We start from the raw sequence: 23,752 nt of genomic DNA on the forward strand, positions 1-23,752 counted from the left end.
CCTCCTGTGTGCCAGGAACTTTCTGGGCACAAGGAATATAGCAGTAAAACTGACTCTGCTTTCCATTGGAAGAATACAGAGTTTGTGGGAGGAATGGACCCTGGAGTCCTTAGTTTGTGGGTCTCAAAGGTGCTGCTGCCTCCATGTCACCTGTCAGTGATCTGCTACAGCTATCAAATTGTTTTTTTCAGGAGAGGGGCCAGGAAGCTGTATAGAAACAAATGCTGAAAAACAGTTGTTTGGGAGACCTGCGTGGCTCAGGGCTTCTCCCTCTGCCTGCTGTTCCCCCTGCTTGTGCTCACACTCTCACGCTCTCTCTCTCTGACAGATAAATAAATAAAATCTTAAAAAAAAAAAAAAAGAAAAACAAACACTAGAGAGGATTTGAAGGCAGAACTAGTTTGGGGAACTACTGGTCTGGTGTAGACTGTCCATTTGCTGGCACAGGTGAGAGAGGGATTGGCTCCAGCTCACATAGCCAGGAAGTGGCAGAGTCTAGAACAGAAAGCATGTCTCCTGGTTCTGTGCTCTCCCAATGCCGTGTCTCCCTAATGCAGAGTTTAACTTATGACAGGAAGACCCCAGGTAGAGTTTAGAAGAGTTTCTTGGGTATTTAGGTGTTAGTTAGGTTCTTGGCTGCAGGGGACAGAAACTAATTTTGGCTGATGACTCCAGTAAACTAATTTTATTGAAAGCACATTGGGTAGGAAAAGAAAAACAATATCTCAGGGTGCCTGGGTGGCTCAGTGGGTTAGGCCTCTGCCTTCGGCTCGGGTCATGATCTCGGGGTCCTGGGATCGAGCCCCGCATCAGGCTACCTGCTCAGCGGGGAGCCTGCTTCCCCGTCTTTCTGCCTGCCTCTCTGCCTACTTGTGATCTCTGTCTGTCAAATAGATAAATAAAATCTTTAAAAAAAAAAAAGGAAAGAAAAACAATATCTCGACTCTTACTCATACTTCTGACACCAAGTATGTGGGTTTTTCATGCCAAGGAATTCTGACACCAACTACCCCGCTGATTAAGGGCTCAGTGCCCTATGACTGCTCCCCACTTCAGATGCCCGTTGTGAGTCTGGGCTTCTGATCAGCTGGCTAGAAATTGGGGTGACCCCCTCCTTGGGCTTAATAATTTGCTGGAACATTACTTATGGAACATAAGGAATAGCATGGAGGACATTGGGAGAAGGAAGGGAAAAATAAAGGGAGGGAATCGGAGGGGGAGATGAACCATGAGAGACTCTGAACTTTGAAAAACAACCTGAGGGTTTTAGAGGGGACAGAGGTGGGGGGATGGGTTGGCATGGTGATGGGTTGGCCTGGTATTGGGTATTAAGGAGGGCACATATTGCATGGAGCATTGGGTGTTATCGTAAACAATCAATCTCGGAACACTACATAAAAAACTAACGATGTACTGTATGGTGACTAACAGAACATAATAAAAAATAATTACATATAAATAAATAAATTTGAAACAAACAAACAAATCAAAAAGAATTTGCTAGAACAGCTCACAGAACTTAGGAGAGGGCTTTCCTGATTATTACCGGTTTTTATATAAAGGATACAACTTAGGAACAGCCACATGGAAGAGATGCATGGGGCCAGGTGGATGGGAAAGGATGCAGAGCTTTCACACGCTCTCTGGGTGTTTCCTGTGTTTACCAGGCTGGAAGCTCTCTGAATCTTCTGTTTGGGGTTTTCATGGAGGTTCCATGACATAGGTGTGATTGGTCATTGACTATTACTGATTAAACTCAATCTCTAGCCCTTCTTCCCTTCCCAGAGATGGGGCTGAAAGTTCCACCGCTCTCATCACATGGTTATTTCCTCAGGCAATCAGCTCCCATCCTCCAAGAGTCACTTCGTTAGCCTAAACTCAGGTCTGGTTGAAAAGGGGCTTATTGTGAATAACAGAAGCTGGTGCCTCCCAACCCTGTCAGGAAATTCCAAGGGTTTTAGGAGCTCTGTGCGGGGGAACTGGGGATGAAGACCAAATATATATATCTTAGTATATCACAGGGTAACGGGTAGGTTACGAAATCATTGGAATGCTGCAGAAACAAGGATGGGAAAATAAGCCAAGACAAAAGAAGACCAGGCACCTAGAACTATACCAAAATCACCTCGCAGGGCCAAGTAGGTGCAGATGGTCCCCTTGCTCTGGCTGCTGCTGCTGCATGCTCATTGCTGCCGCCTGCATAGAAGATACAGCTGGCACTGGGGGGCACGGGCACTAGGTATGCTGCTCTCTATAGTGCACCGCTATAAACAACTTAGCCAGGTGTCAAGCTCCAGCCTCCAAAATCCGAAGCAAGTGCTGCTGATTGGTGAAGCCTAAGCCAGGACCTGAACCTTAGCTGCCTGGGAACCTGGAACCAAGAGTGGGGATTTTTACCTTCGGTAGCGGGAAGTGGTCCTAGCTGCCTGCCAGGATTCGTGAGATGAAGAATTCCCCAAGAACCCTGACAAAGGGCCATTATATAAATGTTATCAAAGAAGACACTGGGAGCCCTTGACATTTGCAGCTTCAACACTTAACAGTTTTTGCAATTTATTAGCTACCCCCAAAAGGCCATTGTAAAGGGATGTGAATTGAATGACTTTGCTGGAACCAGTCCTTTGCTAGTGAGTGAGCCAAGCCTGCCATGCCACCTTGATGCCTCACGAGATTTCGCTCTTCTGTACGAATTTCCAGCCTCTAGGTAACCATGCATGCAGTGACTAAAATCTTTGTTTCTTATTGGAGGAGTAGAAAAGGCTCCTAAAAATAAATCACTTGATAGTGCTAGAAATAGAAATGAGAAAAAAGTGAAGCTTGAGAAAGTGATTTTTTTCTTTATCTTTTCTTTTCTTTTCTTTTTGTGGCCACAAATAGAGATTGTGGATAAACTTGGCATGTAATGTCAAGTTCAGCAGTGCCTAGGATCTTTGATACCAAGCGATCTACCATATATGTCACATAGATACAAGGAAAAGTGCCTTGGGAAGTTTTTTTTTTTTTTGGGGGGGGGGGGAAGTTGTTTTAATGAGTGCTTCAGCCAGTGCAGAAACTGCTTTTTGGGAGAGAGGGTAAATTTTACTTAAAGATGAAGAGGCACAATTCACTAACTGAGGTTCTATTCTCTTTTCTTCTTTGGGACCTTGGGTGCAAAGTGTTGAATGTGGTTAATTAATACTCCTCACATAACAAACTTTATAAATAACCTTACATCTCTAATTATAGAATTATTTAGGGTCTGAAATGCAATCACTTAAAAATTTTCCAGCTATAATTTATAACATAATTTTGGGAGACACTATGGGTTATATTAAGGCTCCTGGAAAGTCTTTGGAAAAATCCCTTGCTATTGTCAAGGATCTCCTGTGTAAATCTCCTTATGGAAATCCTTTTTTACCTTTTTTTTTTTTTTTTTGGTTAAGCAGAAGAGTGCTCTGGGTAAATGAGCATGGCCCCACCCTTTCCAATCCTTGGTCAACACAATGGCTTTATGATTCATAACATGAGCAATACTTATCCCAGATACAGTCAGGATGCAGGAAACTTCTTTCCACTTTTCCTCTTAAGAATACTTGCCGGCAAGTCTGGCTGGCTCAGTGGGTAGAGCATGTGACTCTTGATCTCAGGGTTGTGAATTTGAGCACCATGTTGGGTGTGGAGCCTACTTAAAAAAAAAAAAAAGGGAAACTTACCAAGCATGAAGGGAAGGTCTTTGGCTTTTGGTGCACAGGGGGAACACATTTTTAGTTTGATGGCTATGAGTCTTTTCTACTCTTCCAGCATTCTTTTTAACAATCTCCCCTCATTGTTCCATACTGGCAGGATGAGAACTTTTCACAACAGTGCCACCCAGTTTGACCTGTATGTGTGTGTGTGCATGTGTGTCTGTGCACGTGTCTGTATGTGTGTGTGTCAAAGAGAGGGAGAGAGAGTCAGAGAGAGAGAGAGACTGAGAGATAGAGAAAGATTGATTTCAACAGAGTTGACAGCCACCTGCTAAAGATAAAAGGTAGGAGGTGAAGCATAATAACATCAAGCCAACATTAAAGGAAGCCCAAGAAACTTGGATGATCTTTGCTTAGTGAGTAAGAAAGCCCAGTCAGTGCAGTAAATAATTCCATTCCACATGTAACACGGCGTTGAGAGTGACCAAGTGAATAATTTGATAGCTGCGATGCTTTTATGTCTCTGTTAGACTATGATGTGTTGTAATCATTGCCGAGTTGTTTTGACACTCCTGCTTTATGTAATTGGGCCATCAAAAATTCTGGTAATCTAAAGCATGCTTCCAGGGGCGCCTGGGTGGTTCAGTGGGTTAAGCCTCTGCCTTCTGTTCAGGTCATGGTCTCAGAGTCCTGGGATCGAGTCCCACATCGGGGCTCAGCGGGGAGCCTGCTTCCCCCTCTCTCTCTGCCTGCCTCTGCCTACTTGTGATCTCTCTCTCTCTCTCTCTCTCTGTCAAATAAATAAATAAATAAATAAATAAATAAATAAAATCTTTAAAAAAAAAAAAAAAAGCATGCTTCCAGAGACTCTGTCCTAACTCTTGACCTGTAGAGCCTGTGGATTATCTGGACCACACCCATGCAAGGACAAAATTAATGGCAGAACCTTAGATTAGCCTAGGGAGGAAAACCTCGGACCCAGGAGCAGAGGTACTAGTGGGTACATTGCAGCACAGTATAAGGAAGAGGAGATCATAGGGGCTCATTCTAAGAATTAGAACTGTCAGAAAATACAACAACCTGATTGAAGTACATTCTGGTTCTCTGTAAGTTTTCACTACTATAAGTAGTTCCGCACTGAACATCTTTGAAATACAGCTTTGTGTACTGGCTCAAATACATTTGCAGGATAGATTTCTAGGAGTAGGGTGTTTCTGTTGGAAGGTACATGCTTTTCATAGCTTCTAGGTACTGCCCAGTTGCCTTCCAAAATTACGCTGCACCCATTTCCCACAGCTTCATGAGTATGGATAATCCTTCTCTTTCTTTCTCTTTTTTTGGATCATCTTTTCATTGTTTGATCAGGAATGTTTCCGAGGTGGTGAATTGTGCTCAGGAATTCAGGTGTGGGAGCAGAAGATAAACAGGAGTGGGAGGGCCAGGGAATGCCACAGCCTGAAAGCACACCTGTGAGCCCTGAAGATGTCAGAGATGCTTAATCAAGGAGGTGCCCCTGGTTTCCAAAGAACAGGGCACACAGACAGGGCTTGAAGTCAGAGTGTGACCGCTGCTGAGAAGAGAGGTAAAACCAACATGCTGCAGGTGCTACCAACATTTTCATCTGTTGCTAGCTGCTGAAGTGACTGGAACTACGTGTCTGATTGCTGTCTGTGCCAAGGAAGAAAACAGACCCGTGGTGAGTCTTGGCGGAGCTGAATGGGTCAGGTATCTTTGTAGCACAGGAAATACATTTCTCTAAAATACATAAAATACTGGGCTTGACTCTGTAAAATTTCTAGAAAATTTGAAATCTAGAGAACAGAAAATTTTGAGGAAATGTAATCCTTAGTTTTTTTTTTTAAGCTCCTTTTTAGCTATACGGTTGTATTAACAGTGTAGAATTTTATTTCCTCATAAAATGATTGTGTATGGGATTTGAATTTACAGTAGAGCTTATTAATACAACGTTAAAATCCCTAACTGAACTTACTTTTATTCACTGACTTAAAGGTTTTATTTTACTTTTTTTTAAAAGATTTTATTTATTTATTTGGCAGACAGAGATCACAAGTACGCAGACAGGCAGGCAGAGAGAGAGAGAGGAGGAAGCAGGCTCCCTGCAGAGCAGAGAGCTCGATGCGGGACTCATCGCAGGACCCAGAGATCATGACCTGAGCCAAAGGCAGAGGCTTAACCCACTGAGCCACCCAGGCACGCTTTATTTTACTTTTTTTTTTTTTTTAAGATTTTATTTATTCATTTGACAGACAGAGATCACAAGAAGGCAGAGAGAGAGAGGGAAGCAGGCTTCCTGTTGAGCAGAGAGCCCGATGCGGGCTCGATCCCAGGACCCTGAGATCATGACCCAAGCTGAAGGCAGAGGCTTTAACCCACTGAGCCACCCAGGCGCCCCTTATTTTACCCTTTTTAAAAGAATCTCTACACCCAACGCGGGGCTCAAACTTAAAACCTTGACATTAAGAGTTGCATGTTCTACTGTCTGAGCTAACCAGGTGCACTTGAACTTACTATTATTAATTTTTTTTTAATTTTTATTTATTTATTTGACAGACAGAGATCACAAATAGGCAGAGAGGCAGGCAGAGAGAGAGGAAGGGAAGCAGGCTTCCCGCTGAGCAGGGAGCCCGACTCGGGGCTCCATCCCAGGACCCTGGGACCATGACCCGAGCTGAAGGCAGAGGCTCTAACCCACTGAGCCACCCAGGCGCCCCACTATTATTAATTTTTAAAGATTTTTTTATTTATTTGTTTTAGAGGAGAGAAAGTGTGAGTGGAGGTGGGGGGAGGGCGGGGAGGGAGGAGCAGAGGGAGAGGAACAAGCAGATTCCTCCCTAAGTGCAGAGCCTGACATGGGGCTCGATTCCACAATACTGAGATCATGAGTTGAGCCTAGACCAAGAGTCGCATGCTTAACCCACTGAGCCACCCAGGTGCCCCTGAACTTTTTTTTTTAAGATTTTATTTATTTATTTGATAGACAGAGATTACAAGTAGGCAGAGAGGCAGGCAGAGAGAGAGGAGGAAGCAGGTTCCCCGCTGAGCAAAGAGCCCGACTTGGGGCTCGATCCCAGGACCCCGAGACCATGACCTGAGCTGAAGGCAGAGGCTTCAACCCACTGAGCCACCCAGGCGCCCCTGCCCCTGAACTTATTTTTAAAATGCTTTAATATTTGCTGTTAAAAGCTACAGATCTTAAATCCACACTGTTTTTGCCAATTATGAGAAGTTGTAAATCTAGAAATAATCAACAACATTCAAGGAAAGTTAATGAAATAGTTACGTCTACAGACTTAGTGCCTGACCCTGGGAGGTTGGGTGAGTGGGAGGTGGATGATGTAGGGGAGGGAACTTTCTTCTCAGAAAAGTTGCTGGGGAAAAGTAACATAAAAGGGGATTTCTCTTCTTCCCTAAATTTACTGAATATAATCTATTGTAATGTGGAAACTGCCTAATGAACTATTTTAAAAAATAAATTCGATAAGAGTTGATTCCCAGTAACTTACAGTGTGAAAATAGGCCCTTGACTCAGCCCCATTCGTCTTTCCGTCCATCTCAACCATCCACACACCCACGCAACCATCCATAGCAAATAATAACTAACAATTATGGAGTGTTTACTATGTGCCGGATACTATTCTAAGTGCTTTACATGCATTGCCTCGAACAGTCTTTCCAACAATACTACAAGGTAAGTTCTATCATTATCCCCACTTTATTTTTATTTTTTTGAATTATCCCCACTTTAAAATGGAATCTGAGAGTTTCACAGTGAATTAAATATAGAATTATTATATAGCTCAGCAGTTCCACTCCTAGGTACATACCCCAAATAACTGAAAACAGGGATTCAAACAATTCATAGGAATGTCCATAGCAGCTCCATTCATAGTCATCAAAGATCTAAATGTCCAGCAACAGACACATGGATAGACAAAATGTGTTTATAGGGGCCCCTGGGTGGCACAGTTGGTTGAACGTCTGACTCTTGGTTTCAGCTCAGGTCATGATCTCAGGATTCTGGGATCGAGCCCCATGTGGGGCTCTGTGCTCAGCATGGAGTCTGCTTGTCCCTGGCCCTCTGCTCTCCCCCCTGCTCCTACTCTCTCTTTCTCTCTCTCTCTTGCTTTCTCTCTTATATCTCTAAAGTGAATAAATAAAATGTTTTAAAAGATGTGTTTATATATCTATACAATGCAATATTATTCAGCCATAAAAAAGAATGAAGTACAGGGTGACTGGATGGCTCAGTCAGTGGAGCATATGACTCTTTTTTTTTTCTTTTTCAAGTTTTTATGAAATTCCAGTTGGTTAACATACAGTGTAATACTAGTTTCAGGTGTAGAATTGAGTGATTCATCACTTATGTATGACACCAGATGCTCATCACAAGTGCCCTCCTTAATCCCCATCACCTCTTTCACCCATTGCTACAACCCCCCTCCCAAGACTCTTGATCTCAGGGTTGTGAGTTCAAGCCCCACATTGGGTGTGGCACTTACTTTAAAAAAAAAAAAAAAAGGAATGAAGTACTGACCTAGGCCACAACCCAGATAAACCTTGAAGACTTATTACTACTACAGAGAGAAGCCAGACTCGAAAGGCCTCACATTGTATGATTCCATTTCCATGAAATATCCCGAATAAGTAAATCCATAGAGACAGAAAGTAGATTAGGGGTTTCCATGGACTGGAGGGAGGAGGCTATAGAGAGATTGCTTAATGAGTACGGGGGTTTTGCCTGGGGCAATGAAAAAGTTCCTGAACAAGGGACGCCTGGGTGGCTCAGTCAGTTAGGCGTCTGCCTTCAGCTCAGGTTATGGTCCCAGGGTCGTGGGATTGAGCCCTACATTGGGCTCTTCGCTCCGGGGGAGCCTGCTACTCCCTCTGCCTGCTTCTCCCTTTGCTTGTGCTCTCTCTCTCTCTGACAAATAAAATAAAGTGAAAAAGAGATCTTTCAAAAAAAGAAGTTTCTGAACAAGATGGAGGTGATGATTGCAGAACATTGTAAATGTACTTAATGCCACTGAATTGTACACTTTAAAGTGGTTAAAGTAGTAAATTTTATGTTATGTGTATTTTACCACATTTAAGAAAATGTAATTTGAGGGCGCCTGGGTGGCTTAGTGGGTTAAGCCTCTGCCTTAGGCTCAGGTCATGATCTCAGGGTCCTGGGATGAGTCCTGCATCGAGCTCTCTGCTCTACAGGGAGCCTGCTTCCTCCTCTCTCTCTCTCTGCCTGCCTTCTGCCTACTTGTGATTTCTGTCAAATAAATAAATAAAATCTTTAAAAAAATGTAATTTGAGGCTCAGAGCACTAAAATGACTTACCTACATGTACAGTTGGTGTGGAGTAGAGCTGTGTTCTAATCCCAGCTATCTGGCACCGTGGATCATGTTTTTTAAAAAAAAAAAAAAAATATATATATATAGTGAAAAACTTTATTTGGGGTCATTTAGGAAATTTAGATACATTAACCTAAACTGAAAATATCAGTATTATAAGATATCATTGGTGAAGCACATATTGGTGACACAAACACTAGATCTGATCTTCACAATGACTTTGAAAGTTTTGCATTATTTAGTTTGTGTGTGTGTGTGTGTGTGTGTGTGTATGATGTACATAACTTAAAATTTACCATTTTAATCATTTTTAAGTGTACAGTTCAGTGGCATTAACTACATTACCTTGTTGTGAAACTCTCACTACCATCCATCTCCAGAACTTTTTTGTCTTCCTAAACTGAATCATTGTAGTCATTAAACCCACAACTCCCCATTTCCCCCTTTCCCCACCCCTAGAAACCACTGTTCTACTGTTCGTGGTACTAGTCCCAGGGCCATTGCCTATGGTTGTATAGAAAAACAAGACAAGGCCATTCCCTGGGGTCTGAGTAGTGCAAAACCCGTGTTCCTGTCGTCTAGTGACCTTGCCACTAGCCCACTCCTCTTCACCAAGTTAGAGAAATCCAGTTGCAAGAAAAGAGTGTTGGGGCTCCTGGGCGGCTCAATGGGTTAAAGCCTCTGCCTTCGGCTCAGGTCATGATCCCAGGGTCCTGGGATGGAGCCCCATATGGGGCTTTCTGCTCAGCAGGGAGCCTGCTTCCCTTCCTCTCTCTCTCTCTGCCCACCTCTCTGCCTACTTGTGATCTCTGACTGTCAAATAAATAAATAAAATCTTAAAAAAAAAAAAAAGAAAAGAGTGTTGTTGAAGCATGCAGAGGGAATGCCTGTGTCTGGGGATCAGGAGAACGAAGTCAGTGAATGAATTATGGTTGAGATGAAAGATGGAGGAAAAGATTTCAACAGGAAAGTCTGTTAGGGAGGTTGAAGATGAGAAGAATTGGGAACATAATCATTGCCTTCTTTTCACTTCAGGTAATTCTGAGGAATATGTGAGATTTTGCAGTGGGGATATGTTTTGAAGTGCCGAGAGTACTCTGCATTCATGGTTGGGACTCACATCGCTCCGGAAGTGGATTTGTTTGACGGGCGTAACTCAGGAGAACAGTTTCAATGGGGCATGCAGATGACCAGCTGGTTAGGGTATAGATTCCTTCTTCAAGACATTGGGCCACAAAGGGGAGGGGAGAAACAGTACAGTAGTTGAGATGTTAGGATCAGGTAAAGGTGTCATAGATATGGCTTTATTAGTTTTTTAAAATTAAAATAGTAACATATACTTTAAAAAATCAAATAGGAGTGCCTGGCTGGCTCAGTCGGTAGAATGTGTCACCCTTGATCTTGGGGTTGTAACTTCAAAATCCACATCAGATGACGAGATCACTTAAAGATAAAATTAAAAAAAAAAAGTAAATATAAATAGAGGTGGATTTTCTCTGAAACTAATAAAGCTTAACCTTCAGATCTCTCACTTGGCTTGGGCTCCTTCAAAGGCTGTGTATCTACTTTTGTAATTTTCATATTTTGTAATTTTCATTTTATATTATTTTTCCAAAGAAAAACCCTCAAATTGTTTACACTTCAGGCTCTACAAAATCTGGATCCATTCCTCCATGGAGGGCAAAAATGTACTGAAATCCCACCATGCAGATATAATCATGGTTCATTCTCTGGATTTCTTCCTGTATGTGTATCAGTACATTATTTTTTACAAAAATTAGATTGTACTCTATGTACTATTTTGCAACATTATTTTTATTATTTTTTCCCTTCATTTTTGAGCACTTCCCCCCTTGACCACAGAAACATTTGAGTGATTTAAGTAGTTTAACCAGGAGTAAAAAAATAACAGAACCAGACCAACAGGAGGAGGATAGAACATGGTTGAGGGCATGGCACCGGGAAAGCACAGAGTATATGGATCCGTCCTCACTGTTACAGTGAGGTGTCCCTTGGTGTCTTACCCACCTGCTTGGTGTCCTCTATCATGGTGTAATGATACAGTTATCTGTATGATTTTTATTGACCTCTGTCTCCTCCATTACATTATAAACACTTTGGGGTAGATGGTGGCCTGATACATAGTAGGTGTTTGTAGATATTTACTGAATAAATGCTTGAATAATTGAATGCTGAGGATTGAGTTCAAGGGGATACTGGATGTGGAAATTAGAGTTCCAGATGTCAGAGAGTTGTTGGGAAGATGTGTTTCAGCAAGGGTATTGACCTTGTGCCTGGAGAACCAGCAAGGAATGGCTTTCCTTCCTCAAGTGTGCTACAGAATGGTCAGTGCGGGTATTTTAGAAAGGTGTAGGCTTGAATCTTTCTTGGGGGGGGCAGGTTGGGCTGCTCAGTTCTTTTTGGGGTTCTGGGGTTATTGTGGGGTTATTGTGGAAGTCCAATGAGTCAATAGATGGGAAAGCCCCAGCTTAGTTCCTGATACACAGTAGTTGCTCAGTAAATTGTTTTTGATTCTGAATCAGGAATCAGAGACCTATGTCTGGCCTTTGAGTAGAAGTACGATGAAACTAAGAAGAGAAAGGAGACCTAAGAAGGGAAAGGAGACCATTTACTCTAGGTGGACAAGATTGGGTTCAGTTATGCAGTGTGTATGGTGTAAGCTCTGAGATGTATCATGTTATGACAAAGGCATCTCTTATGCTGATGGTTGACTTGACAGTGGCAGAGGGGAAGGAAAGGGTATACAAGGTAGAGTTTCTATTCCAAGGCTCTAGTCCATCCTTCAGGTGGTAGCAATAGATGAAACCAGAAGTGATCCCTGGGGGTCTTCTCCCTCATTTGGGGAGACCCTAGTACTTTGCCACAATTGAACCAGATGATGAGGGAATGGATATTATGAGTATTTGGGCTCCAGATCTTAAGTTGCCTTCTATCAGTATATAGGAAAGGCCTTGGAAACCAACAATGGTTATACCAGAGAGCCCAGGAAAGAGCATGTCCCAAGGACTATCGGGTTATCTATTTTTCCTTGACATTCATGGCCCTTTCAGGTGGAGAGAGGACGCAGGACAATGGCTGCTGATCATGATTTGGAGATGGAGGATATGAATCTGAATATGGATAGAGACATGAAAGGAGAGCTGGAAGAGAAGAAAATGAGAGAGGATGGTGGACATGAAGATCCCTTCAAGAGTAAAAAGGTCCATAGGGTTGTCTCGAAATGGATGCTTCCTGAAGAGGTCCGAAGAACATACTTGGAGAGAGCTAACTGCCTCCCACCCCCTGTGTTCATCATCTCCATCAGCCTTGCCGAGGTATGTTGGGCGGTGGGCACTAGAGCAAGTATCACTGGGGAATTGCAAAAAGACTGGGGGAAAGGGGGGAGGGGCTTCAATCACATCTAGAGAAGAGACTAGAAAGAAGAGAGCTTAGTGATGGCAAGTCCAGCACACACGGAACTCAACCTCACCCTCTCTGGAGCCCCCTTAGGTCTTTCCCATGATTGCAGTCACTTTCAGCCAAGACTTGAGTTTTATTTTTCACCACCCAGCAGTGACTATAGTTTTCAGTGGCTTCATTTCATTTTAGTTGCTGGGGCTTTAGAAACCAAATAATCTTGGGGTCACAAATTGGTTTGATTTTATGAACTGACTTACATTGATTGGTTAAGGTCTTTTTGTGGAGCCAACAGAGACACCTAACCAGAAGAGCTCTAGGGCTGCCTCTGGGTTTCAGTAGGGAAACAACATGGGATGCCCTACTGTGGGCAGCAAGTAGTGTGTTTTCAGACTCTGATCTCGTCAGCCCTTTTATTTTCCAGAAAAAGAGTACAAGACCCAGATTGGTAGAATGACTTGCCCAAAGTCACATTTAGTGACTGGGCGGGGACTGGGCTTCTTCTGAGCCTCATCGTACCTACCATGATGTCTCATAAAAGAATGGGTGGGGGGTGGATATGTGTGGGTGTGACTTCAGGGACATTAGGAAGTCTGTAATGTAATCCTTTTAATTCCCAGCAATGTCTCAATTTCCTTATCAAGGACTGTATTAGGGTTCTATAGAAACACATAACCAATAGGGTGTGTACATTCACACACACACACATATTATCTATCTATCATCTATCTATCATCTGTCATCTATATCTCTCAATCCATCCATCCATCCGTCTACCTATCTACATATGTATATTGAGAGGAAGATTGATTCATTTGAAGGAATTGGCTCGTGCCATTGTGGAAGCTTGGCAAGTTCAAAATCTAGGGTAGGCCAGCAGACTGGAGACCTAGGGGTAAGAAAAGAGTTGCCGTTGGAGTTCAGAGGCAGTCATACTGGCAGAATTCCCTTTCCCTCAGATGAGGTCAGTCTGGTCTATTAAGGCTTTCAGCTGATGTGACCCTATGTTATGGGGGGTAATCTGCTGTACTCAAAGGCTATTGATTTAAATATTGATCTCATCTAAAAAATACCTTCACAGAAACATCCAGAATGATGTTTGATCAAATCTTTCTGGGTGTCATGGTCTCGCCAAGTTGACACATAACATTAACCAGCATAGGGACCTAGCCTCTTATGGCTCAGATAAAGAAAAGCCCAATGTATCAACATTTCTGGCATACTCTGTCATGTTATCCTGCCAGTTTATGGGTTGGCAGGCCTACCCATGGTCCAGTCAGGTGTGGGAGTGCTTGGCGAGTGTGGGAATTGGGGAATAATAGGATAAGGTCACATGATACCAAACATGACTGCTGTGGTCTGTGCTGTGGAGAGGGCAGTTCTCTGTAGAAGGGTCGTGGGGCGGGTGCTGGGATGCCTGTTCTCTCACAGAAAGATCCGTTTTTCAAATAAAAGTTTTTGGGATAAACTTTTTATTTTGGGTTAATTTTAGCTTTATAGAAAAGTTGCAAAGATAGTGCAGAGAGTTCCTGTGTAGGTCTCACTTCCTTTTTCCCGTTGTTAATACCTTACATTTCCATAGCACATTTGTCAAAACGAAGAAACTGACATGGGTATACTACTATTAACTAAACTGCAGGCTTCCTGTGGAGTTGTTAATATGCATTTTTACCAGATTTTCCATTAGTGTCCTCTTTCTGTCCCTTCTGTACCCTCCAACCCAGAGTATCACCTTGCAGTATGTTCCTGTGGCTCCCCAGTGCCCTCTCATCTGTGACAGTTGTCTCAGTCTCTCTTTGTTTTTCATGACTTTGATAGTCTTGAGTACAGGCCAGGTTTCTGTAGACAATTGCCCAATCTGGGCTTGTCTGAGGTTTTCCTTTTATGATTAGATTGGAGTTAACATGTTTTGGGGAGGAACACACAGAGGCGAAGCGCCTTAGTGCTCACGTCACATTGGGGAGTACGGGACATTCCCATGACATCCCTGGCAACCTGAGCCTCCCTCACTCGGTTAAGGTCGTGTTTGCTGGGCTTCTGTGCTGTAGAGTCGTTACAGTCGTTCCCTTTACCTATTCTGTTCCTTGGAGGCCAGCAGCGACTTAATTTCATAGTAACTTGGAAGTGAAAGACAAAATGGTGGGTGTGGGAAGATAAGGGTGGAGGATATGTAAGGGGGTAGAGGGGTTTGGAAAGAGCCTTTATATTTGGCCTAGGGCTGCTTCTCATCTCTGGAGAAGTGGGATATGACCAGTTACATGGTCAGATATACGGCTAGGACATTTAATTCCTGTCGTCGTCGTCTTTTTTTTTTTTTTTCAGATTTTATTTATTTATTTGACAGAGAGAGATCACAGGTAGAGAGGCAGGCAGAGAGAGAGGAGGAAGCAGGCGCCCCGCTGAGCGGAGAGCCCAATGAGGGGCTCGATCCCAGGACTCTGGGATCATGACCTGAGCTGAAGGCAGAGGCTGTAACCCACTGAGCCACCCAGGTGCCCCAATTCCTGTCATCTCCTGAGCACATGCAACGGAGGGGCCCACTTGAGAGCTGAGTGTTTGAGAGCAAAGTATAGTGCCCGTGGGCTCTTCCAGGGCCACTTTCCGCTGAAGGTGGTTAACATTCATGTCTGCCCCTCCCCGGCAGCTGGCGGTGTTTATTTACTATGCCGTGTGGAAGCCTCAGAAACAGTGGATCACCCTGGACACAGGCATCCTGGAGAGTCCCTTTACCTACAGTCCTGAGAAGCGGGAGCAAGCCTGGAGGTTTGTCTCCTATATGCTGGTCCACGCTGGGTAAGACACCACCGTAAGTCACTGATGTCAGAGGTATCTTTGAGTACTCCTAGCCCCCAGCATCGGGTCAGTGCTTCATTACTGATAAGGCACTTATACGTCCATAATCTTGTTTGATCCTCAGCGGCCCCGGGAGGCAGGGATTACTCCTGCCGCTTTGTGTCTGAGGCTTCGGGCATGTGGTTACTCGCTCCGTATCATGTGGCTAAGTTGCAGAGCTAGAACCTCAACCTATCTGTGCTAACTCCAAGTCCAGTGGACTTTGTATTGCATTGCAACTGCCTGATCCTGGCATTTATATAGGGAGATTAGTGAGAAGAGACCCCATCGTTATTAAAGCACACATATGTTCCCCTAGTTGTTTGATGTTGTGAAAATGTTCCCTTTAGGGTATGGATCATCAGTCCCTCCATCCCTGCCCTGCCACACACTTAAGGAGAATTAATTTGCGAGCACTTTGTGGAGTGTATAATACTGTGGTCCATCTGGAATAATACAAGCAATGGGCAATGCAGTGCTTTTTAGTTACAGCTTCCTTTTTTTTTTTTTTTTTTTAGGATTTTATTTATTTATCAGAAAGAGAGAGAGAGGAAGAGAGCACCAGCAGGGGGAGTGGCAGGCAGAGGGAGAAGCAGGCTCCCCGAGGAGGAAGGATCCCTAAGCAGGACTCAATTCCAGGATCCTGACATCATGACCTGAGCCAAAGGCAGATGCCCAACTGACTGAGCCACCCAGGAGTCCCTAGTTATAGCATCTTATATGCTAATAGTATTTTGTGACCTTGCTTGGAACCCGAGATTCACTATGCCCACTGCAGAACATGAGCAGCTTGCTGTGGCTCCCCCTCTCCAGTAGACGCTTCGCCTGGGGGTTCAAATGAGGCCAGCTTCATCTGTGTGACCTACCCAGCCTTGGACCTTGCAGGATGACTCTGGCCAGTGGCTAAATAAGGCATCCATGGCAGGACAGAGGGCTCAGAGACTTGACAAATAAGGACAAAATTGCTCACTGCCCAGTTTCTGTGGATACTTTGTTTGCTTTTTCATTTAACATGTTCTGAGCAAATGTGGTTCCTGCACTCAAGGACTTTAAAATTATAAGGGCGAACGGTCAGGTCAGTTAAATAGTAATGGGAGGCCATATAGTATTATAGTATACAGTAGTTATTTAACTTCTTTGTGCCTCTGTTTCCACATCTGTAAAATGGAATAACAGCACCTATTTTATAAGGTTGCTGTGATTAAATGAGGCTGTGGTTATAATGTAATTTTTGTAATGCCTGACACATAGTAAGGCCCTCAAAAAGAATTCTCAAGGCTGTGTAGGACAGGTCACATAGGAGGGTATAGGAGTTCAGAATGCTTCTGGCTATAGGTAACCAAAAAATCTAATGGGGGCCTAAACAAATGGAGGTTAATTCTTTGTTATATAAGAAGCCCCGTGGTATGTGCTTAGTTCCTCAGTTTAACGAGGCCAAGACTCTTGGTTCCGTGCTGGCATATCTGCTTTTCCCTTGACCTTTCTCTTGTGGTTGCAAGTTGGCAGCATAGCTGGGCATTAAAAGCAGGAAGGGGAAGGGTAGACCAGGGGCTGGGGACATTCATCCCTTTCGTCAAGAAAGCAGCTCTCTTCCTAGTCTCCCACCGGTGCTGCTCTGCCCTGCATTTCAATGGTCAGGCCTATGGACACGGCTACCCCTCACTATGAGAGGCTGGCAAAGTCAACATGAGCTCTTCCAGCCTCACTAAAGGAGGCAGACAGGTGGTAAGGAGATGGATGTGGGATTAGTCATTGTAACAGAAAAAGAAAGACAGAAAGATCCAAATGGGGATGGTTTCCCAGATGACATGGATTCAAGCTAGACCTGGAAGGGTAGATAAAATTCGCTGAAAAAAGTTAGCATTTCTATTCTGGGTCTACGATGGGGGATCTTATCCTTATGCCTTTTCTCCTCTCGCTGTATAGTCTTATTATTTTTTAAAAAGATTTTATTTATTTATTTGACAGAGAGAGAAGGATCACAAGTAGGCAGAGAGGCAGGCAGAGAGAGAGAGGGAAGCAGGCTCCCTGCTGAGCAGAGAGCCTGATGTGGGGCTCGATCCCAGGACCCTGAGATCATGACCTGAGCCAAAGGCAGAGGCTCAACCCACTGAGCCACCCAGGCACCCCTAAGCTGAAATCTCTTAAAAAAAAAAAAAAGTCTTGTGCTGTGTAGTAACTAAACTAAGGATGACTAGAATGTGGGAATGTACCAAAGTACATTCAGAGATTCTCCAGAGATGCCTGTGGGGTTTGACAGGCAAAATAATATGAATTTTATTTAAAAATACTTTTACCTCTTTCAGAACTGGAATAAAAACCACCTGCACTCAAATATGTTATATGCCAAACTGTAGTACATGGGAGATACTAACTTCAGCTAGCGTAAACTTTCTTTTTCATTCTGGAGAACTGTTTTTTCAACTTTATTATTTTTTAAGATTTTAATTATTTATTTGGCAGAATGAGAGGGAGAGCGAGAGCGCACAACAGGGGGAGCAGCAGGCAGAAGGAGAGGGAGAAGCAGGCTCCCTGCTCAGCAGCTCACCCCTCAACTTTTTAAAATAGAACTGGGGATGGGGTTTCTCTTGCCATCTCTATTTTATTAAAAAATATCCTGGGGTGCCTGGGTGGCTCAGTTACATGTCTGCCTTTGGCTCAGGTCATGATTCCAGGGTCCGGGGATTGAGCCCCGCATTGGGCTCCCTGCTCAGCTGGGAGTCTGCTTTCCCTTTCCCTCTGGCTCCTCCTCCCTGCTCATGCACCGTCTCTGTCTCTCACTCTTTCTGTAAGATAAATCAATAAAATCTTAAAAAAAAAAAAAGAATATCCTAAGATTGCAAGACCAGTTGTTTAAAAACCTACTGAAATTTGGGGTGCCCAGCAGGCTCAGTCGGTAGCACATGCAACTCTTGATCTCGGGGTTGAGAGTTCCAGCCCCACATTGGGAATGGAGCCTCCCTTAAAGAAAAAAAAACAACAAAACTATTGAAACTTAAAACTCAATAACGTGTGAATTAGGATTTTCTCATTACCATGCTACCGAAACAAGATCAGATGCAGAGGGCTGACATGACATGGCAATTGTCATCTGAGCCTAATTTCAAGTTTATGTTCCTTAAGCCATCCTCATCGCTGATCGTTTGATGTTGTCAGTCACTGTTTTCAAGACAGAACTTACAAAATAAATGATACTTCCAAAATGTCCTTTTATTGGTTTTATATATTGAGGCGCCGTGTTGAGAGTTTTATTTAAGAAAAAAAAGTCACCTAAAAAAACTAGAAAATTGAATTTGAACTAGAAACAATACACCAATGCCTGTTCATGTCCCAAAGAAACAACAGTGTGGGTTAGTCGTAATATGGGACTACTGTGTTTGTCTCTGCAGAGTTCAGCACATCGTGGGGAATCTCATTATGCAGCTCGCTTTGGGTATTCCCTTGGAAATGGTCCACAAAGGCCTCCGAGTAGGGCTGGTGTACCTGGCAGGAGTGATTGCAGGTTAGTATCCTGAGGGTAACACAAAATCAATGCCTCTGCACTCTTAGGGGACAGTGCACAAAGCAAAACTAATCATTTAAGTCAAGATTTACTGCATTCCTAATACATGCTGGGGAACCTGATAAGCACTGGAAATCAGTTAATCAGAAGCAGCTGGCTGGCTCCATCAGAAAAGCATGGGACTCTTGATCTTGGGGTCATGAGTTCAAGCCTCACTTTGGGTGCAGAGATTACTTAAATAAATAAAGCTAAAAAAAAAACAAAAAGAAAGAGAGAGAGAAAGGAAAGAAAGGAAGGAAGGAAGGAAAAGAAAGAAAAAAGGAAAGAGAAAGGAAAAAAGAAAGAAAGAAAAGTTAGAGGGGTGCCTGGCTGGCCCAGTCAGAAGACCATGCTACTCTTGATGTTAGGATGGTGAGTTTGAGCCTGACATTGGGTGTAGAGATTACTTAAATAAATAAATAAGTAAACTTAAAACAAACAAACAAACAAACAGTTAAAATATTTGAGAGAAGCACACAGAGATAGGTCATTGTGCCTGTCCTTGGGTATCTCAGAATCAGACTGGGTTTTGCACACTTGGAAGTTGTGTGTACGTTGGTGCCCAGGTGCATATGTATTGGGTAGAGACTTAACAGCCAGATCATGAAGGCCCAACATGTCAGACTAGCGATCTTGGGAAGTCACATGAGCCAACGTGCATTTAAGAAAGACAGCTTGAAGGGAATGTAGAGAAGAGCTAGAGGGGCCCAGGACTCGATAGGGACTGGCAAAATATGCAGTGATCTCTGAAATGGGGTGTGTCTTAAGAGGATCCACTTTGGTCGGAGGAGAAAGTATTAGAATTCCCATCTATCCATTTATTTATTGGAAACATTTTTTTAAATTAAACTTTTTTTACATTGCAGTTGTACGAAATCAATGCCTAGGGGTCCCATGTATTCTTTCACCAGTTACCCCCAATGGTAACAGCTTGCAAAATTCTAGTACAGTCTCCAAACCAGGACATCCACCTTGATACTGTCAAGGTGCAAAACAAAGATTCCTCACGTTGTATTTTCACAGCCATCGCCTCTTCTTCCCCACCCCCTACCCCCTCCTTCGCCCCTGACAACCACTAATCTGTTCTCTATTTCTGTAATTTTCTCAATTCAAGCATGTTCTATAAATGGAATGATACAGTATACTGCCTTTGGGGTTGGCTGTCTTCACACAGCATCATTCTCTGGGAGATCCATGTAGGCTGCTGTATGTATCAATATTTCATTCATTTTTATCTCTGAGTAGTATTCCATGGTGCGGATGGACCACCATTTTTTTTTTTTTAAGATTTTATTTATTTGACAGAGAGAGAGATCACAAGTAGGCAGAGAGGCAAGGTAGAGGTGGAGGGGGAAGCGGCTCCCCGCTGAGCAGAGAGCCCGATGGAGGGCTCGGACCCAGGACCCTGAGATCATGACCTGAGCCGAAGGCAGAGGCTTTAACCCACTGAGCCACCCAGGTGCCCCGGACCACCATTTTTTTAACCCTTCACTTCCTGGAGACTATCTGGGTTGTTTCCAGTTTGGGGCTATTACAAAAAAAGCTGTTAATAAAAAAATTAAAAAAGCTGTTGTGTACAGGTTTTTGTGAACAGAAGTACCAAGTTTTGTGAACAGAAGTTTTCATTTCTCTGGGATAAATGCCCAAGCGCTCAGTTCTGAGGTTGTATGGTAGTGCCTGTTGAGTTGTTTTAAGAACCAGCCAAAATGTTTTCCGGAATGGCTGCTCCATTTTACATTCGCCCCCAATAGTGTAGAGGTGATTCTGTTGTCCACATCCTCACCAGCGTTCGTGTTGTTGCCATTTCTTATTTCAGCCGTGCTCAGAAGCGTGTGATACTAAGGCCGTATCTCATCACGGCCTTAGTACCTTAATTTGCCATCAGATGGCTAATGATGCTGAACACCTGTTGATGTGCCTAACCTCTTTAGTGATATGCCTGCTCATGTCTTTTGCCCATTTCCTAATTGGATTCCTTTCCTTTTTCTTTTCTTTTTTTTTTTTTTTTCCCTAATTAGGTTTTTCTAGACCATTGAGTTCTGAGAGTTCTTGACATATTCTAGATCCTAGTCCTTTATTGAATAAGTAGTTGACTGGTATATTTTTCTCAATGTGTAGTTGCCTTTGCACTGTTTTAATAGAGTCATGGAGCAAAAGTTTTTAATTTTGATGACGTCTGATTTACCATTTTTTCCTTTATGAATCGTCCTCATGGTGATGTCAGAACTCTAGGTCCTGAAAATTTTCTCTTACACTACCCTTTATAGTTACAGTTTTATGCTTTACATTGGAATATGGCATCTGTTTTGAGTTGGCTCATTTTTGTGGAAGCTGTGAGGTTTAGATTGAGGTTCTTCTGGGGATTTTTGGAAATGACTTCATATCTTTGCAACAATCTATTAAAAATTCTATTTCCTTCATTGAATTCTTTTTGCACCTTTGTCAAAAATCAGTTGGCTGTATTTGTAGGGCATTGTTTCTGGGTTCTCCTGTTTGTTCCATTGACCTGTGTGGTACCCTCCACCAATACCATGTCGTCCGTACTACTGTACACACACTGTAAGTCTTGAAATCAGTGAGATTCCTCTCCTCTTTTGCTCATTTTAAAGACTATGCATTTTTCTTGTACAAAAAGATGAGTGTCTAATTTGCTGACTTTTTTTGCCCTGTGGTAACAAAAGGTTTTCAGTAGGATGCTACTGAACAGATGTTGTTGAAAAAGCAAATGCAAAATATGTTCCATTGATGACATAATAGCATTTTTCATACAAGGAGAAAGAACATAATTGCTTTTCCAAAAATACTTATGCTCTGAAAGGGCATTTTAAAAACTAATAATTGGAAATCGTTCTCTCATTGGGTGACTTTGCTGTTAGGAATGATGCAATAAGTCTTAGAAATTCACACTTAAAACACAGGAAACAATTTCCTCATTGGTTTCAAGAGTTCTCAGTTAAGAATTCTAGTGGGTTTTAAACCTATTTTATAACACCTTCTGATTAGCTTGCATGAACAGAGGACTGATGCTGGGAAAGGTGGCGATTAACAGGTAAATTACAACACATTTTTTTTTTTCATAATTGGAGTAAGCAAAGTCAATGATGTAATTCTCCCATTTGAAACTACATGTCATTTTTAAATTTTACATTTTGGCTATGACAGTGAGTAAGAGGAAATTTCTATAGAAAATAACTGAATTTAGGAGTATATATTGTACTTCAGGGTTATGATATTTAATGAGGATTTTCAAACAAATAATGAAGCTTATTTTTATAAATCTGCTCATTGAAAGATTTTTTTTTTTAAAATTAAAGACTTTGTTTTTTTAGAGCAGTTTTAGGTTCACAGAGAAAGGCACAGGAAGGCACAGAGATTTCCCATAACCCCTGCCTCCACACATGCATAGTCCCCTCACCCCACGCCTTTATTGACATCCCCCTACAGATGGGTATTTGTTACAACTGACGAATCCTCCACTGCACATCATAATGACCCAAAGCCCATAAAGAAGTTCACCCTTGGCATTGTACATTCTGTGGTTTGGGACAAATGTGTAATGACCCGTATCCATCATTAGAGTATCATATGGAGTATTTTCACTGTCCCCCCAATCCCCTGTGTTCTGCGTATTCATCCCTACCCCCATTCTGACCCCAACCCCCTGGCAACCACTGATCCTTTCGCTGCCTCCACAGTTTTAGCTTTTCCAAAATGTCATATAGTTGGGATCACATAGCACGTAGCCTTTTCAGATTGGCTTTCACTTAGAAACATGCATTTAAATTTCTCTTTTGTCTTTTCATGGTTTGGTAAACACTTTTTGTACCAGGGGTGCCTGAGTGGCTCAGTTAAGCCGCTGTCTCTTGATTTCTGCTCAGGTCATGATACCAGGGTTGTGAGATCAAGCCCTGTGTTAGACTCAGCGGGGACTCTGCTTGAGGATTCTCCCTCTCCCTCTGCCCTTCTCTCTGCTTGTGCTCTCTCTCTAAAATAAATCTTAAAAAAAAGCATTTTTTGTACCAATAATAAAGTAAAAATGATTTAAAAATATTGTGTAATCAATGTTTCATCCTTTAAAAATTCTATTTTTAGGGGCACCCGGGTGGCTTAGTAGGTTAAGCTAATTTGCCTTTGGCTCAGGTCTTGATCTCAGGGTCCTGGGATTGAGCCTTGCCTCTGGCAACCTGCTCAGCAGAGCTTCTCCCTCCCCCTCTCCCTGCTTCTCCCTCTCCCTCTGCTGCTCTCCTTGCTTGTTCTATTTTTCTGCCAAATTAAAAAAAAAATCTTTTTAAAAATCTATTTTGTATTAAAAATACATATTCGTATATGAAAGAAAAACAGTACAATGTACCTGCCATCAAAACACTCACATTAGTATAGTAGTACTTTTATATGCAACCTACAAATAAGTTAATATACTTATATTGAAGTGGCTGGTTGTAACAGTTTCCTAGGGCTCCTCTAACAAAGAACCACAGACTGGGTGGTTTGAACAACAGAACTGTACTATCTCACAGTTAGGCTGGAAGTCTGAAATCAAGGTGTCAATAGGGCCATGCTCCGTCCTCCGATCCTGTGTGAAAGAATCCGTCCTCCCTTCTCCCTAGCTTCTGGCGGTGACCATCAGTCCTTGGCATTCCTTGGCTTGCAGCTGTAGCCCTTCGTGCTCTGCCTCCACTGTCACGTGGAGTTCACCATTCACATGTGCCTGTCTTCTCTAATAAGGACACAGTCATATTGGGTAGGGGCCCACTCTATCCAACATGACCTCATCTTAATCATATCTGCAACAATCCTATTCCCACATAATAGCGCATTGTGAGGTGCTGGGCGTTAGAACATCAACACATCTTTTTAGGGGGGGACATAGTCCAACCATTTGCAGGGCTTGAAATTTTTTCACTGATGAAAATGATACTAGCCTCCTAGAGCA

General features: G+C 42.9%; 1 protein-coding gene across 2 annotated transcripts in view; it reads left to right on the top strand.

The window, feature by feature from the left end:
• The window catches only part of RHBDL2 (rhomboid like 2), a 50,534-nt gene that overhangs the window by 11,727 nt on the left and 15,055 nt on the right, over positions 1–23,752 (top strand). The window contains exons 1-4 of one of the 2 annotated variants that reach the window (XM_080802804.1): positions 5,116–5,361; positions 12,101–12,364; positions 15,091–15,239; positions 18,668–18,780. In XM_080802804.1, the coding sequence (XP_080658930.1) occupies positions 12,122–12,364; positions 15,091–15,239; positions 18,668–18,780 (505 nt within the window). In that variant the 5' untranslated portion in view covers positions 5,116–5,361; positions 12,101–12,121. Of the gene's footprint in view, positions 1–5,115; positions 5,362–12,100; positions 12,365–15,090; positions 15,240–18,667; positions 18,781–23,752 lie in introns of those variants that run through there. The other variant, XM_080802805.1, reaches the window with a different exon arrangement.

This window comes from Martes martes, assembly GCF_963455335.1.
Source record: "Martes martes genome assembly, chromosome: 4".
NCBI classification, from domain to species: Eukaryota; Metazoa; Chordata; class Mammalia; order Carnivora; family Mustelidae; genus Martes; species Martes martes.